Source organism: Cupressus sempervirens, chromosome 3 (assembly GCF_028749045.1).
Source record: "Cupressus sempervirens isolate cs-2001-9-10 chromosome 3, ASM2874904v1, whole genome shotgun sequence".
Classification (NCBI taxonomy): domain Eukaryota; kingdom Viridiplantae; phylum Streptophyta; class Pinopsida; order Cupressales; family Cupressaceae; genus Cupressus; species Cupressus sempervirens.
This window is the reverse complement of record NC_143120.1, coordinates 166,438,902-166,454,744: the sequence shown is the minus strand read 5'-3', so window position 1 is coordinate 166,454,744 and position 15,843 is coordinate 166,438,902. Positions and strand designations below refer to the sequence as shown.

The 15,843-nt window shown below is 33.6% G+C and overlaps 1 protein-coding gene across 1 annotated transcript; it reads right to left on the bottom strand.

Moving 5' to 3' along the window:
• Positions 1 to 10,102: 10,102 nt before the first annotated feature.
• On the bottom strand, positions 10,103 to 13,502 carry LOC149565289 (plasmodesmata-located protein 6-like). The gene is made up of 3 exons (XM_089818828.1): positions 12,619 to 13,502; positions 11,348 to 11,476; positions 10,103 to 10,524 (listed from the first exon to the last, which is right to left on the bottom strand). The coding sequence occupies exons 1-3, from the start codon at positions 13,358 to 13,360 to the stop codon at positions 10,520 to 10,522; spliced, it is 876 nt and encodes a 291-aa protein (XP_089674954.1). The 5' UTR covers positions 13,361 to 13,502; the 3' UTR covers positions 10,103 to 10,519.
• Between the last annotated feature and the right edge of the window lie 2,341 nt (positions 13,503 to 15,843).

Genomic DNA, 15,843 nt, shown 5'->3' with positions numbered 1-15,843 from the left:
AAGGATGCAGTCCCATCAAAGGTATTGATCACACAAGTCACCTCCTCTCATCCATCCAAGAAGATAAAGAAGTAGAAACGAATTGTTGCATTAGCAATGGATTCAACAACTAGCCACATGCTAGTTGAGATTGCTAAGCCACAAAAAGAAGGTAGATTTCATGAGCTCTCAAAGGATGATTTCCAAATTAGGATAGTTGATCTTGGCATCTCAATTATGACTCCATGGTGAACATGTGGGACTCAACTAATGAGAAAATCGAGGGCAAGCTGGAAGAGCTTAGAGTAGAGAAGGAGATATTAAAGGCCTCAAAGAGAGAGCTAGTGGAATACATTAGGTTTGCACTTAGGAGCACTCCTTCAAGTCAATTTGACTTGAATGCAGAGGAGAACAAGAACTTACTCCTAAAACTGCAACAAGAAAGGAAATTTGGGCAAGTAGGCCGAGCATGGGTGGATCAAATGAAGGCTCAAGGTCCCCCACTAGTTGAAAATTTGGGAATCCAAGTATTGGATGCTCACAAACTTAGGGAAGCAACTTCAAATCATGAAACAACCATATAGAAGGTAGCAGATAAGCCAATAGAGCAATTGGCCCTTCTACAAGAAGTGATAGACATGAAGACAAATGTGGTCATTGCTCCAAGATTTTGAAGATTGGCAAGGAGTCACTATTTCACTGGAAGCAATCCTTTGAGTTTGTTATAGAAAGCTCCATGAGATCTGCAAATGAACTCAAGGATGTGCATGACCTAGTGCAAAAGGTCATTGAAAATTTGTTTTAGTATTTGAAGATCTTGCACACAAAGTCCTTCATGTCCACTAATGGAAAGCTTGTAGACATTGAGAGTGAAAGAAAAATTCTTGGCATTTGTCAATGAAGTCGTTGACCCGTTCAACTTCCAAGTGTCCAAGATCAAGGAACTCTCAGTAGTGGATGCAATCATAAGGAGAGAAATGGAGAAATTCTAGTTAATGGTGGCCAGAATAGATGAGTTGATAGAGATGCATGACTTTTGGATGGTTCGAGCCAACAATGTCATCATTCCAGATGTCGAAGAGTTAGACAAAGTAACTCAAGCTATGAAAGCTTACACAGCCAAATCAATTACTTCTAAAAAGGCATGATGATTATGATGTTTTTCCAAACATCTATCATTCTCCTTCTTCTATTTCCTAATTTTAGTCATTCTTGGAATTTTGTCATTCTTTGTAATGGACAATGATTCAAGCTTGTCCTATTCTTAGTCTATTTTTCAGAGATGCTCTACAAAGAAATCATCCATGTAACCAGCCATTTTGAGAAAGTCTATAAATATAATCTTCCATTAAGTTAATAAGATTTGCAAAATTTACTTTGGGCAAACCCCTATAGCTAGGACTACTGTTGTGACTCTGAGTTCATTTTAAGTTTTGTTGTTCATTTAGTTTAAAGTGGAGTGTATGGAATGAATGTGTTAGAGTTGAAAGTTGAATGAATGTGAATGAACTTGGTTTTGTTTCCTCTATTCAATAGATTTTATGTCTTACTCTCCTCAGCATAAGCACGTGTTTCATTCTCTCTATTGTTTGTTGTGGCCTGTGTGTTTAGTATAGTTCTTTGCATAAGGAAGCCGAAAACTAGTGTGTGTGTAATTGAGAGATAGACAATCTAGGAACTATCAAAATATTAGCTAACTGAGTAATCCAAGAATTACTTATTTCACCATCTCTTCTTTTCTTCCTATGGTTGTAGCTAGTTGTGCATGTTTCCATTTCTTGCATCTAGGTTGTAATAGATTAGATAAGTGTGAGTTAGCCCCCCTTCATTTTCTGAGGTTGTTTGAAGTGTTGAACAACTTGGTTTTTTCCTCTTCTGCTCTCTAATTAAGAGCATACCCTCAAAACCTGAAAGACAAATTTCATTGCATATCTTACATTCATAAGGGAGTTGTACCTTTCAATTCTGGGGTCTTTGATAGATTACTATACTGACCCATTTTGTTGTTAACTTTTTTATTTTCCATAAGCCATTAGGCAATCAAAGAGTCAAGGTATGAACCAAAATATAAAGTCAATTTGTTTACCAATAGGGACCTAAACCGCCAAGGAGCACGGAAAAATATGTGTTGGCATGGGAGCTTCTGGCTGGGTCAAAAGGAACCCATAGTGCTTCAAGATTGCTGATGTGGCCAGAAATTGCGCTACCACAAAAAAGGTGTGCACAAATAAATACTACTTCCACAAAAATGGTTAGACCATTAATGCAAACTTCTGATGACTAGTAGTGTAATTTTTAGAATTGAAGATCCAATAAAAAATGCCATAAAGCTTGACATACCTTGCAAGGTAATCGTGCAAAAAAAAAATAGTGGACGTGCACAAAAAACTTCCTTGTCATAAAACCGTTGCAGATGAAAGATAAGGTTAATTGATGATCTGGTGCCACATGGTGTAGGATGAAGGTTGGAAGAAAAAGCCACAGAAGCATGTGAGGAGATTTTAGGGCTGGTGCAGATCCTGCTTCCAAAAATGCATGGGCTAACAGTGCAGAGCACTGGGTGCCCTAATTTGCATGTGACCCCCAAAACAATTCCGCTCCCTCTTAAAAGGTGCACCAAAAAATGTCTGCGTACATGTATCAAGGAAAGTTCTTTCTTCAAAAGAAATAGTGTCACTTCCAATGGCAACCAAACCCAAGGTGCTAAAGGAGATTAAGCCTAGGTGGGGCCCAATTTTTTTAACAGAGATCCCAATGTGTGAAGCGAAGCCCGAGACCTATCCTTGCAAGACTACATGAAACATGCAATAGCTCATTAAAAAAATATGGTATCAAAACTCCAGATCTTCATGCCCATGTTCTTTTCATGAGAGGTTTGGTTGTGGTTTTCATATCTGTGGCTTTCAGAGGATTTTATATTTGATCTGGTGGGACCTATTTTTCAGATCACTTTGAGCACAAATGGACATCATCATTGAGCTCAAAGCACTTGAAAACCCTCATTTCCATATAAAATATATCTAATTTGGACTCTATTGAAATCTAAGGCAAAAAAAAAATTGCACCTAGGTCGTTCTAACCTAGGACAAATTCTGAGGAGCAACGATTTTTTCATTTTTTAATCAATTTTTTGGTTTAAAATACGTTGACTTCTAGAAAATAGCGCATGTTATTTGGTAAAGGGCATGCAATTTATTTTTTGTATTGCTATTATCAAAAGTGAATTAATGTTTAATTACAAAGAGAGATTGTCCTTATAAAGCAGATCAAAACCTTAACAGGTAACTAACCTAGGTTACATGATAATAATTAATAAAAGAATTAATTATTATGTGCCCAAAGTTTAGCTTGAGTATACTAGAGATAATAAATGACTTATAATCAAATCAATATGATTTAATTAATAAGAAAAAACTTCATTACTCTAACAATTTCAATAGGATGTAATGAAGGGTGTGGAGGTGAATAATGGATATGGCATATATATGAAGGATAAGAAGAAAAGTCGAGATACTAGGAACAAAGATTATATGGCCTATAGGAGGAGGAGCTAATTGGTAGTGGTTAAAGATGTGAGAGGATAAGGCATGTGTTTATGAACAAGGTAGACTTTACTAAGATGTTCTTCCTTTAAGGAGTACTATTAGGTTTCTCTAGGTAAATTAGTAGTTGATCAACTTTAAGTCTCAAACTAACAAGATTAATGCACACGAACAATAAGGAAGAAAGCTCTAGTTCCACACATGATCTTGTATAAATCCAGTACTTGGGTGGTATGTTTAGACCAAGAATAGAAAAAATCTATTTATTTTAATACATTACGTATTTCAATAAATTGCATTTCAAAGACCATCAAAATAGAATTCATCCTTGGGAATTCCATCTTTTCTTGAGATTATTGTCATAAGTTGCATTCTAAGAAACCAAAACTAGATCTCTTGGAGGTCTTCCCAACATTATAAACAAGTCCAATTGAGAAAATCTACTACCCTACCCAGCTGGGAAACCAATTTCATTTTTTTTGTACTTCTGAAATTTGTTATGTGTCCCATCTTGTGAGGCCTCGCCCCGACCCTTCATAGCCATAGTTAATACATTATTATTTTGATACTCACGACTCAAGATGTGGAGACACTACCTGATGCTTTGAACATATTATATTATTTTATATTGTATGATATTTACTTTTAGATATTTGAGTGCGTCATTTAATATTTTATGAATATTTATGTTGATGAAATAAGTAAATGTAGGATTTAACATTGTGATTAAGAGATTTTAATGGTTAAAGAATATGAGTAGGATGAGAGAAACCCTAATTGATTTGGAAGATGTATGTTTTAACTTATGTGACTTCCTGATACGTACATACATATGTGCATGTGATTTTATGGGACTATTGATGTGTGCAATAAGTGTGCAGGATATTTTAGCCGAGAAACCCGATGGAGGAACAGAACTGATCCCTATGTGTTAATTATGGAAACCTTGTTGTTCGTAACTTAATTTTATTGTGAGATGTATAAATGTATCTTTTCGTGATCAGTAAATGTTAATGTTCGTAACTATGTTCTTAGTGTCACTTAACACTCATGAATTTGCATATGCATTCCAACAAGCTAGTTAGGGTTATCTGTGTAACCTTTGGACCTAAGTTGGATTCAATTAGTGTCTTATTTGTTAATTTTTTCTTAATCGAGTTTAGTCACCCCTAATTTGGATTAGTGCTTAATCTGCATTTTTTTTAGAGTTGTTAGATGGTCCTAAATATTTTCTAGCTTTTTTTTGGTTCAAATCAATTCCTAAGGCTTTAAAACATGGAATTTTTATACCCAAGGGGTATGGGTATGGGTTGGGGGCATTTTCCACCCCCTAAGCCCCTTTTGTTGACTTTTGAGGTCACTCAAAAAGTTTATTTTTGCCTTTGTGCGAAAATTGCAAGTGGTTGCCATAAGTTGCATAACCTCAACTCCACTTAGTGGTTAACCTTAGTATGGGTTGAGTTAGAAACTTCTAGATTTGTAGGTGGATGGGGGAAGTTATTGCTCTTTTGGTGGTTGGATTTGGATCTTATTTTGAGGCCCTTCTTGGAGTAGTTTTGGTTGTTACCCAATCTCTACTTTTAGAGAGGAGTCTTGGAAGATTGAAGGCAAGGAAGGAAAAGCTCTACTCAAATTGTTCAATTACCATTACCTCTTTGTGAAGGTAGGAGTTCTTCATCTCCCTTGTTTAGATTTTCATGCTTGTTTCATGCTTATGCTACTTTGTTGTTGTTTGGATGCTTGTATGTATGTTGGGTATGTTGGGAAGGATTGAAAACCATGTTCTTGAATGCTTTTCTTTCATGTTTATGTTTGAATTTTGAAGTTTTCTTGTATGGGTGTTTTGGTATTACTCACCCTTGGATAGGGTAGAAGTGACCAATTTTGGGAAAGGTCTTTTTAGTTGGACTCTAACAGTGTAAAGTCTCTTCTCAGGATGAGAAGAGAGAGAGAGGGTAGGGTGTTATGGGCCCCTACCTATCAGCACAAACCACGTATGAGTTTTGGCATGAAAGAATGGAAGAACGGAAGTTCTTGAGTTATAGCCCTGATTGGGCACCTGATTTGGTTTTGTGTTTGACTTCTCCTATTGGAAAAATCCACCTTTCCCTAGTTTTGATTCATTTTGAATCCTATTGTGAAAACCTTGTATGAATATGCATGTTTGATTTGTCTCTTGGTCATGCTTGTTGACACCTGATCAGATTCTGTTCCCTCCACAATCTTAGCAATGTGTTGCAGAAAACGATGTTGATCCCTTGATAAGGGACTTGAAGGAAATTTATTTGATTGTTGAAAATTCGGGATTGAAATCCTATGTAATTTGTATTTCAAACCTTGTTGTAATGGCAAAGACGCTGGATTTTCTTCCTGGTTCTTTCCCGGCTGAGCCTTTGAATCAGGTTTGCCAATAAAATGGTGATTGAGTATTATTGCTTCTCATGAGATTTAATCGTAATTTTTAGTTATATGGATGCACATCAAAAAAAAAGAGATAAGAGGATGACACTTAATTATGCAAATTTTGAGTCCAATTATGTTAAGGAAAGAAAAATGGGTATGGTTGATTTTTCAATTCAAGTTTGTACTTATTAGAAGATCAAATCAATCTTGTATTATTGTGACACAAATTTAATGAATTCATGTTTTAAATCCATTCAAAAATATACCCCTTGTAAAAAAATACATTGCTTTGTAAATCCATACTTAGAAAAAAATAAAGACTTAAAAAATAAAAATGTCCCAAGAGAGTAAAAACTCTCTGGTTTTTGTATGGAAAACAAATTAATTTTTCTCCTTGCAACAACAGAGAATATTCTAAGAATCTTTTTGTGTTTAAAATTAGAAATTAAAAGTAAATGGTATCAAGTAAAATGCATGAGTTATTAAACCTTTATAGCTTAAATATCCTAAATATCTATCATCTACCTAATAAACTTTATCACTTAATGCTTTACCCCTTAGTCTTTATCCTCCCCTACATACTCCTAGGCGCCAACTCTTCCTTTTTTTTTTTTTGGGGGGGGGGGGGGGGGGGGGCGGGGGGCAACCTAAGTTTTAAATACTTTTAATGGGTGACATCACCCCACCCTTTACTCTTGCGAGTGGGCGCATGGATTTATATCTAATTTGATGGGACTTTGGTTTGATGTGATAAACAAAAATTGTTTTTTTTTAACCTTTTTCCCCATTCCCTTAGCGCCTAGTCCATGCATAGGAGGTGGGGAACAAACCTGCCAAAGAGTACGCAGGATCAACGCTTGGACAGCGCGCAAAGCATTGGGAAGCACTTGGGTTTAGGATGGGGATGGATAGAGTTAATGGTTAGTTGTAGGTTTGTTAATGTTTTTTTTTTTAATTTATTTTTTAAGTGTTAAAATAGAACATGTTAGGATTTATTTGGTTGGCAGGGTTCAAATTTTATTTATCTATATTTTGTTTAATTTCAATTTAAAGGTGTAATTTAGTATTATAAGTAATTAGATTAATTTTTTTTTTTGTTTTAGAAAAGTTTTTGTTAAGAAATTAGTTTTTAGGATACTAACTAGATTTAATTTCAAATATCTTAATTTTAATTTAGCACTTGTAATTATTTTGGTATGTTTTTAATTAGCAATTTTTTTTAAAGTAAAGATTAATTAATAAGAATTAGTTTAGTTTTAGTGTCAAGATTTGTAGTTAGGATGTCTTAGGAAAAAAAAAAACATTAGTTAGTTTAATGTTTCATGATTTAATAATTATATTGTTTTAATGAGTATTTATCTTTAGATTAGATCAAGATTAGTTAGTTTTAGATTTAAGTTAGTTATTAACTATGTTTGTTTAGTTGTTATTTGTTTAAATTTTAAAATATATTTAGTAGTTTAGTTTAAGTTAGTAAGGTTTTACTAATGAAATCTAGTTTAGATTTTGATTTATTCAACTTTCGTTATATTATTAATGTCATCGTTATCTTAGAATAATTCTTAAAATTTTAAATGTATTTAATTTTAGTACGTATAATTAGTTTTAGTTTAGTTATGATTTATTAGTATTAAGTATGTAGTTAATTTAGATTCTTGTTAATATATTAGTGTTAGTATGTTCTATTGTGTTAAGTTTTAAATTTAAGATGGTTGAATTATTCAATGGTATTCATTTTAAGTGCTCAGATTGTAAGGTAAATTTCGAAATTAGTTTTAATTTAGTAGTAATTTTATACATTTAAAATTTTAGTAAACTTATTGTGAGCTATTATCTTGTTATATTATGTTAGTATATGTTAGACAAATAGAAAATGTAAATTTGTTTTTCTTTATCTATTAGTCAAATTTAAGTGTAATTTATATTGTTAATATCTTCAGAAATGTTTAATTCTTAATAGCATTATAGATTTAAATAAAATTGAGATCTGAGTAAAGTTAATTAAAGTATATTTATGTGTATGGTTAGATGTGACACTTATTTTAATTAGTTCCTTGATTTAATATTTTTAAGTTAATTATACCTGCATCCATTTAAATGGTCATTCAATTATTTTAGATGTATTGCGGTAAAATTAATGAAATATCGAAACAACTGTTGTTATCAATTAAATAACGAGAGTTCAAATCTTAACGATGTATTCCTCCACAAGATTTTAAAGTTAGATGAAATGTAGAGAACGTTCAAATCTTAACGATGTATTCCTCCACAAGATTTTAAACTTAGATGAAATGTAGAGAACCTTTACTTTAACTGTGATCACAATCATATCGAACGTAGAGCATTTTAATTATTAATTTTTTTAAAAATGTGTGTTTTTGCCTCGTAGTTTGGGCATGACACATCTTCATATTAATTTTAAATTCCAAGAGATGTGGTGATTATTGATATTCTACACAAATGTATAAATATTCAAATTTAAAGATAATGAATTAGTTTAGCCAAGACATAGCATCTTTTTACAAGTTTGTTGTTTTCTATTATTTTCCAATAAAACATTTACAATATTGCATTTGTTTTTTCTAAATAATAATTATTAAATTCCCTATTTGGAATAATACACATCTCAGGTTACATTTAGATAATTACAACTATCAAAGTTATGATTGCACCATAGAACCTTTACATTGTTGGACTGCTATGACATTCAAGAACAACCACAAACCCAACTTCAAGAATGAGAATTATTCCCATAAATCTAGAATCTAAGATCACCATTAAAATCCAACTTAAAAATTTTGTGTTGAAAGACAATGTACTCATTTATAGATCACTCATACACCCTATTCTAAAGCTAACATACTTGTTTATAGACACCCACGCGCCTTTTTCTAAAATGACTCCAACATATCTCAAAGGTGAAATAAAACATTTTGCAATCCTCTTATATACTTTATGAATAACAGAGAATGGTATCTAAAATCTAAAATTTAAATAGTTTGGCTCATCCAATATTTACTTGAATATTTCTTTGATAGGCAATTAACATCCCCTATACTACATCACAAATGATAAATTAGGTGGTGAGTTATGAACAAGCATATTAGTGGTCGTCTCCTACAATACAACACTAATGATAAGGCAAAAGGCAATGTCATCATTATAAATTTGCACTCTTGAATTAAGTAGTTTCCCTAATCTAATATTGATGAGCAAGAGTATCATTGACCATTTCTACACTACCATCGACAATAAAATGGAGGTGAATTATAGAGCTAGTGGTTACGGGGCAACATAAATGCACCCCTATCCAGTGTTTTAGTGGAAGTCTTTTATACTTCCATTGAATAATGGTGTATATATGTTGTACCATAGACAGTGCCAATTATAAACCCCTCGCTACCTAGCCATCCCTTGTGATAAAATGAGCTAAACTCCACTAATGATAAAGTGAAGGGCAACACCGTTATTTCTTATGATCTTAATTTCCATCCTCTTCATGTGTTGAATTTGTGGAATGTATCAAGAAAGGGTAATGGGACCATATCCAAATGAATGGTTGGTGCATTGAAATCTATGGTTTAGTATTGTTACACCTAATCCACACTTGATTTTCTCACACCAAAGCCCGTGGAAATTTGCATGTGTATCTCATTTCTTGGGAAGTGGGGTAAATGCGACATAATGTCTATCAACTCTGCAGCGGGCCTTACCTCAGTGACGTTCTACGTCCACCGATGCAAGGTATGCTACAAAAGGAAAGATACAATCTACTCTAGACCACATACACGTACCCGTGTAATCTTTGTATTTTACCCATTGGGAAACCCACTCCTTTCTATAAATCAACAAGCCTCATGTCGGTGACAGGTGTCAACAAATACCAATAATCATTAAAATTCGCTCATCTCCGAACTCAACCAACGGTGAGATGCAAAACAGCTAGCCCAGCTTTGTAAAAGTTTTTAATCTCTACGCCTACATTGAATTCGAATTATTAGGTTAATAGAGGAGCTATCCATTGCCTATCTGTGCCCCACGCGACAAAGACTTTTAGCCAAATAAAGAGAGCATCCAATGAAGACCAAACAAGTGGTATTGCTACTCGTACATACACGTCGGTTAAGCCCTGCCTCCATGATTGCGTAGATTACCTTGAAAAGAAAAGATTACACCAGTTGAAAGTGAAGTTGCATTCATCCATAAAGATATTGAGAATTAAGAATAATTATTTTTCAAAGCGTACAGCAATGCGAAGGCAACGCTTTTACGAAACAAGTAGCCCATAAAGTGGCTGTTTTGTTGATTGATTACATCTGCACATAAATTAAAATATTAACACCACCCAAAAGCACTGCAAAAAAAAAAAAAATTATATGCAGCTTGGGATCTTCCTCCATGTGCTTTTGCATAATGTGACATCATAGCGGAAATTCTTCAAGGCAGGCAAATGCATGTCGCTGTCGATGATTTAATAGAAATCAATTATGCAGATAATTTAGACAGGATGTCACTATTGTCTTCTTCTAACGCTGGAAAAGCATTGCTCCGCTGTGCATGTCGCCTGCAGGATCATAAGTCAATCGGGGAAAATTTTACCCTGCAATGCAAAGGAAAGTAAATTGTTAGAATTATCCAGACAGAAAATAATTGTACGTAGATCTGGACAGGTGACAGTTTGCAGATTATTTCTGGTTCAAAATATTCTAATCTCGCACGCTTCTTATGTTTGTTAATGGAGACAAATTGAGTTGGGGGCAAATTGATGTCTCGTGCCATAAGAATCCTAAGCCAGAATTCACGGGCGGACGATTTTGTCAAAAGAACAATGATTGAATGTGGAAAACGCTGGATGAATATTTCCTGTAAAGTTTCATCTAAGTATGAATTTGATATGTTGTAGGGCCAAAATAATGTTTACAGCTGGATTCCAAGCTCAAATTTGTCTCTAATGACGGTGCATCTGTCAGAGACAGTTCTATTTTTAACCAAAAACAATTGTGCCTGAAAAAACAACGTATGCAAACATACCTAAATGTTCTTGCAGACTTATTTAACAACTCGTTTCTAGAAATCTCTATATTTTCAGAATGTCTCTACAATAAAGTAAGACGGTTAATTTATTTTCAATAATAATGTTGATAAATTGTGGACAAGCTCCCATACTTTGATGAACAAACGCACAAAATGCAATGGATCTACCATTCTCTGAGCTGTGGACCACGAATAAAGCCCCTCTCAACTTTTTGCACATGGACCTCATCTAACTTTCGTATTTTTAAGCAAATATTCTCTGGAATTGCTAAAAGCAAACGCACAAACAATGGAAAGCACAATCTGCGCTCAGCTCTCCGATTCCTCGCCATGAAAGGCTGCAAATAGGAGTTCCTTTTTTTAATAGAGTAGCTGTAAAATTCAATTACCTTTGCCATGCCTAAAGACTTGCTTCAAAAACGAGAGGAAAACCACAATGAGCGCCACTCCAGCCAGAAGCCCTAAGATTATCGCCACAGTCTTTCCAGCGTCGTCATCGTCGTCGTCATGGTGATGATCTACATAAAAAAAATGCACCAAACCTTTACAAGACTAGCAAATAAACTCTCCGTGCCACATTACAAACGAACATAAGAGAACAAAGCAGGATTCCTCAGAAGAATAATAGAAAGAAGATAACAGAGCAAGATTCAGGGTTTCATAAATAATAATTGAAAAATTCAAATATTAAGAACTAATGAGAAAACCCAGCAGGAAAATGCATTCCTTGAATAGATAAATGCAACTCCTAGAAACAATAATAAGAAAATGCAAATATTCAGAATTAATGAAACAAAATTTTGATCTTTTTGGTTTTGATGTAAAAACCTGTACACAATCAAAGTCAGAAACAGCATTCGCGATTGTGGAAATCTCTTAACATTAATTTTAATATATCTAAAACAGAACAGAGCGAAACTCAGGGTTACTTCCACAGAAAAATGCTACTCCAATACTTTGTAATAAAAAAATTCAAATATGAAGAATTGACGAAAATAATTTTGATCTTTGAAGAAGAGAACAGAGCAAGATTCAGAATTCACGATTCCTCAAATAGAAAAATGCAAATGTTAAAAATTCAAGAAAATAATTTTGATCTTTCAAGAATTGAACGGGGCAGGATTCAGGTTTCCTTAAAACAAATGATGCAAACTTCTCAAAATAACAACAGAAAAATGTAAACATTAAGAACTAAGATTCAGGATTTCTTAACAAGAACAATGCAACTCCCCAAAATAACAACAAAAAAACGCAAATACAAAGGAATAATGAAATTCGTTCCGATCTTTAAGAATTTATCTCCTCAAAATAATAACAGAAAAACGCAGATACTACGAACTATTGAAAATAATTTTAATCCTTTAAGAACAGGGCACGATTCGGTATCGCTTAAACAGAAGAGGACGGAACAGGATTCCTTAAAAAGAAAAATGCAACTACTCAAAATAACAACCGTAAAATCCAAATGCTAACAATTAATGAAAATAGTTTCGAGCTTTAAGAATGCAACTCCTCAAAATAACAACAGAAAAACGCAAATACTACAAAATTAATGAAAATAATTTCGATCCTTCAAGAACAGAGCACGATTCACTACCCCTGAAACAGAAAAACGCAAAGACTAAAAAATACAGAAAACAATTCCGATCTTCTACTTCACCAGATGAAGAACTTCCACTGAAAAACGTGTCCTGCGAGTACCGCGCATAGCACTTGCCCAAATAAACCTGACCGGCAACAGCGTTTCCACAGACATCCCTGAGCCTCTGCACAGCCGCGGACATACAAGTACCGCAGTCCGTCAAAGACAAGTCCCCCTCGCACTGCGCAAGTCCATGAACATACCCCGTCTTCGAATCCCCCGAATTCGACAGCCGGAAGCCATTCCCGTCAATAAAACCCCCGGTCTGCAACCCCGACAGAACCGCGTTAAGATGAGCATAAAAATCCGTGCCTCCATTGATGCTCCCGGCACAGGTCTTGTAAATAACGCTATTATCCGCGATGCCGAAGAAATTAACCTTATCATAGTGCATCGAGCAGCCGTCCAACTGGATTCTCGCACCACGTGTCCTGACGCAGACCTGAGAAATCAGTCTCTGAGCATTGCGTACACAGTTCTCGCAGTCTCTGCCGCCGAGGTCACCCCTACACTGGTAAAGTCCGTAAACGGCGTCATTTCCCGATGTGCCAGTGCTTCCGTTGAAGTACTTCGTGTTGGACGCCTGGCTTATCAAGGTTCCCAGCAAAGACTGCAAATTGTTGTCGTAATTGCTGTCCTCTGTATAAATTTCCTGTGAACACCCTTCGTATATGAAGCTCTGCGAGTACACAGACGCCACAAGTACAGACATGATCAAAGCCAGCACTAGAATACATCCGTTCTTCCTCTTCCGCTCCATTTCTCCTTCCTCTTCTCCCCTTGCTCAACAATGGCGGAATTTATGAGAAGCAGCAGTGGAAATGGCGAGGCCCTTTTTACCTTATGCAGCGCTGAATCATGTGCCACTTGCATTACACTAGGCCGATTCAGACGTTGTGGTCGGAAAGACTGACTGGTATAGAGCCGTTAAAAAGATTGGGAAATAGTGGACTAGGAGGCTCCTCTCTTTGACTGGAAATGTGAATCTGTTTACCATCTATTTTGACCGCAGACTTGGGGGGATTCGACCTGCCGACCACGCCGCTCCTCTTTTTCCTGGCTGTTTCCGTTGTACAAAGGTGATTTATGGGGAAAGGACTGGTATTTGGGAAAAGAGGATATTAAAAGGGAAATTACCTCCTCTATACTCTCTTTTTAATTTGTTTGCTTGTGTAAAGTGTTTTCTGAAGATACCTCTTTAAATTCTTCATGTGAAGAAAAGTTCAATTGAGTTAATATTCCATTTGTTTATTAGAATTAAAATGGGAGATGCTTGATCTTTAATAATGATTTTAATAATGATTTGAAGAATGTAGATATATTAAGATGAATTTTTATTATTAAAAAATATTTTAAATGTTTGATTCTTATCAATAATTTGTGAGAGGTGTTGATTAGAAAGGTTTAAATGAAATCTGATTAAATTTCTTTTACAGGAAAAGCTAAATGGAATAAATATATTTAAGATAATTCATAATTGTTTATGAGAACTAAAGTGGGAGATGTTTGATTTGAAGAGGTGTCTTCATAGGATGGTCATAAAGTAGATATATTAAGGTTAATTTGTATTATTTTTCGATTATTGAATTATGTTTAATGTTCGATTTTTATCACTCATTTGTAAGAGGTATTCTTAGAGAAGGGTCGAAATGAAATAGTGCTTATTTTACTAAAGAGATTCAAGAAAAGTGAAATGGAGTAAATATATTTAAGACAATCTATATTTTCTTATGAGGATTAAAGTAGAAGATGCTTGATTTTAATTATTGATTTGAAGACGTATCTTCATAGGATGGTCATAAAGTAGATATATTAACATATCTTAAGATTAATGTATATTATTTTATGATTATTAAACTATGTTTAATGTTTGATTTTTGTCGATCATTTGTAAGAGGCATTTTCTAGAATGGTTTAAATGACACAAATCTTATTTTATGAGAGACATTCTTTAATTGAAGAAACGTGAAATGGGGTAAATATATTTAAAGCAATTTCTATTTATTTACGAGGATTAAAGTAGGAGATGGTTGATTTTAATCAATGATTTAAAGAGGTATCTTCTAAGGATGATCATAAAGTAGACCATATATTAAGGTATATTAAGATTATCTTATTTAAATGTTTGATTTTTATCAATTATTTGTAACAAGTATTATTTTTAAAGGGTTAAAATGGAAGCTCTTGTTTTATTAGAGATTCTTTTAGCAAACCATTGATTTCATATCTTCAAGGAATTTTTATTTATTTATCTCTAAGAGAACTAATTTGTATCCCTAATTTGAATATGTATCTTTTTTAGAAGGGTTCATAAGGTACTTGTGATTGTTATTTTTTATCAATTATTTGTAAGAGGTATCTTTTCAATAAGCTTCCATAAAGTAAATATATTAAGATAAAATTGAATTATTCACAAAAATTACAATATTTTAAATGTTTGATTTTTTATCAACTCCTCAAAGCTATCTTTTTTAGAGGGGTTTAAATTAAACTTTTTTTTTTGTTTCAAACCCTCTCATTTAATTAGAGAGATTCTTTAATGAAATGCTTATGGGGATCAAAGTGTGAGATGTTTAATTTTTTTTCATTGACTTTAAGAGGTATCAATTTAGAAGGGTTCATAATGGAAATATGCAGGTCGTATTTTCTAATCATGAAATTCATGAAGAAGGTAAAATGCTAAGATTTTATTTTGATATGATATTTCAAACTCCTCTTTTGTGCTCTCAATTGAAGATCAACAATCACTTGGAGATAATCAAGTTCTAGCTACTTCATTTTCACAAGTATGATGTTTTAAGTTCAAAAATGCTAAAATTTGAGATATAATGTTTTTTTTGTAATCTCTTATTTACTTTTTATACTATTATCTATATGGGTACCTAATCTTGTTTGTATATTTCTTTAGCAATATTTTAAAGATTAATAGGCTTGATATTTTTTATAATTGTCATTACTCGCATACTAATGTAATTGACATGCATTATGATTATTGGTGTTTAGATTCTTATGTTGTTCTAGTTGCTTATGTTTTGTTGGTCTTTGGCAATAATTTGATTGTCTTTTATTACATAATATTTTTATTTTATTTATTCAATTAAAAAAAGTATCTTAGATGTTTAGTTTTTATCAATGATTGCATAACAACTATATTTTATTAGAAGATTTAGATCAAATTGATAATTTTTTATTGTTAGCCCCCCCATTTTAGTAGAGAAACTCCCTTAGTAAACTTCTAAGTTC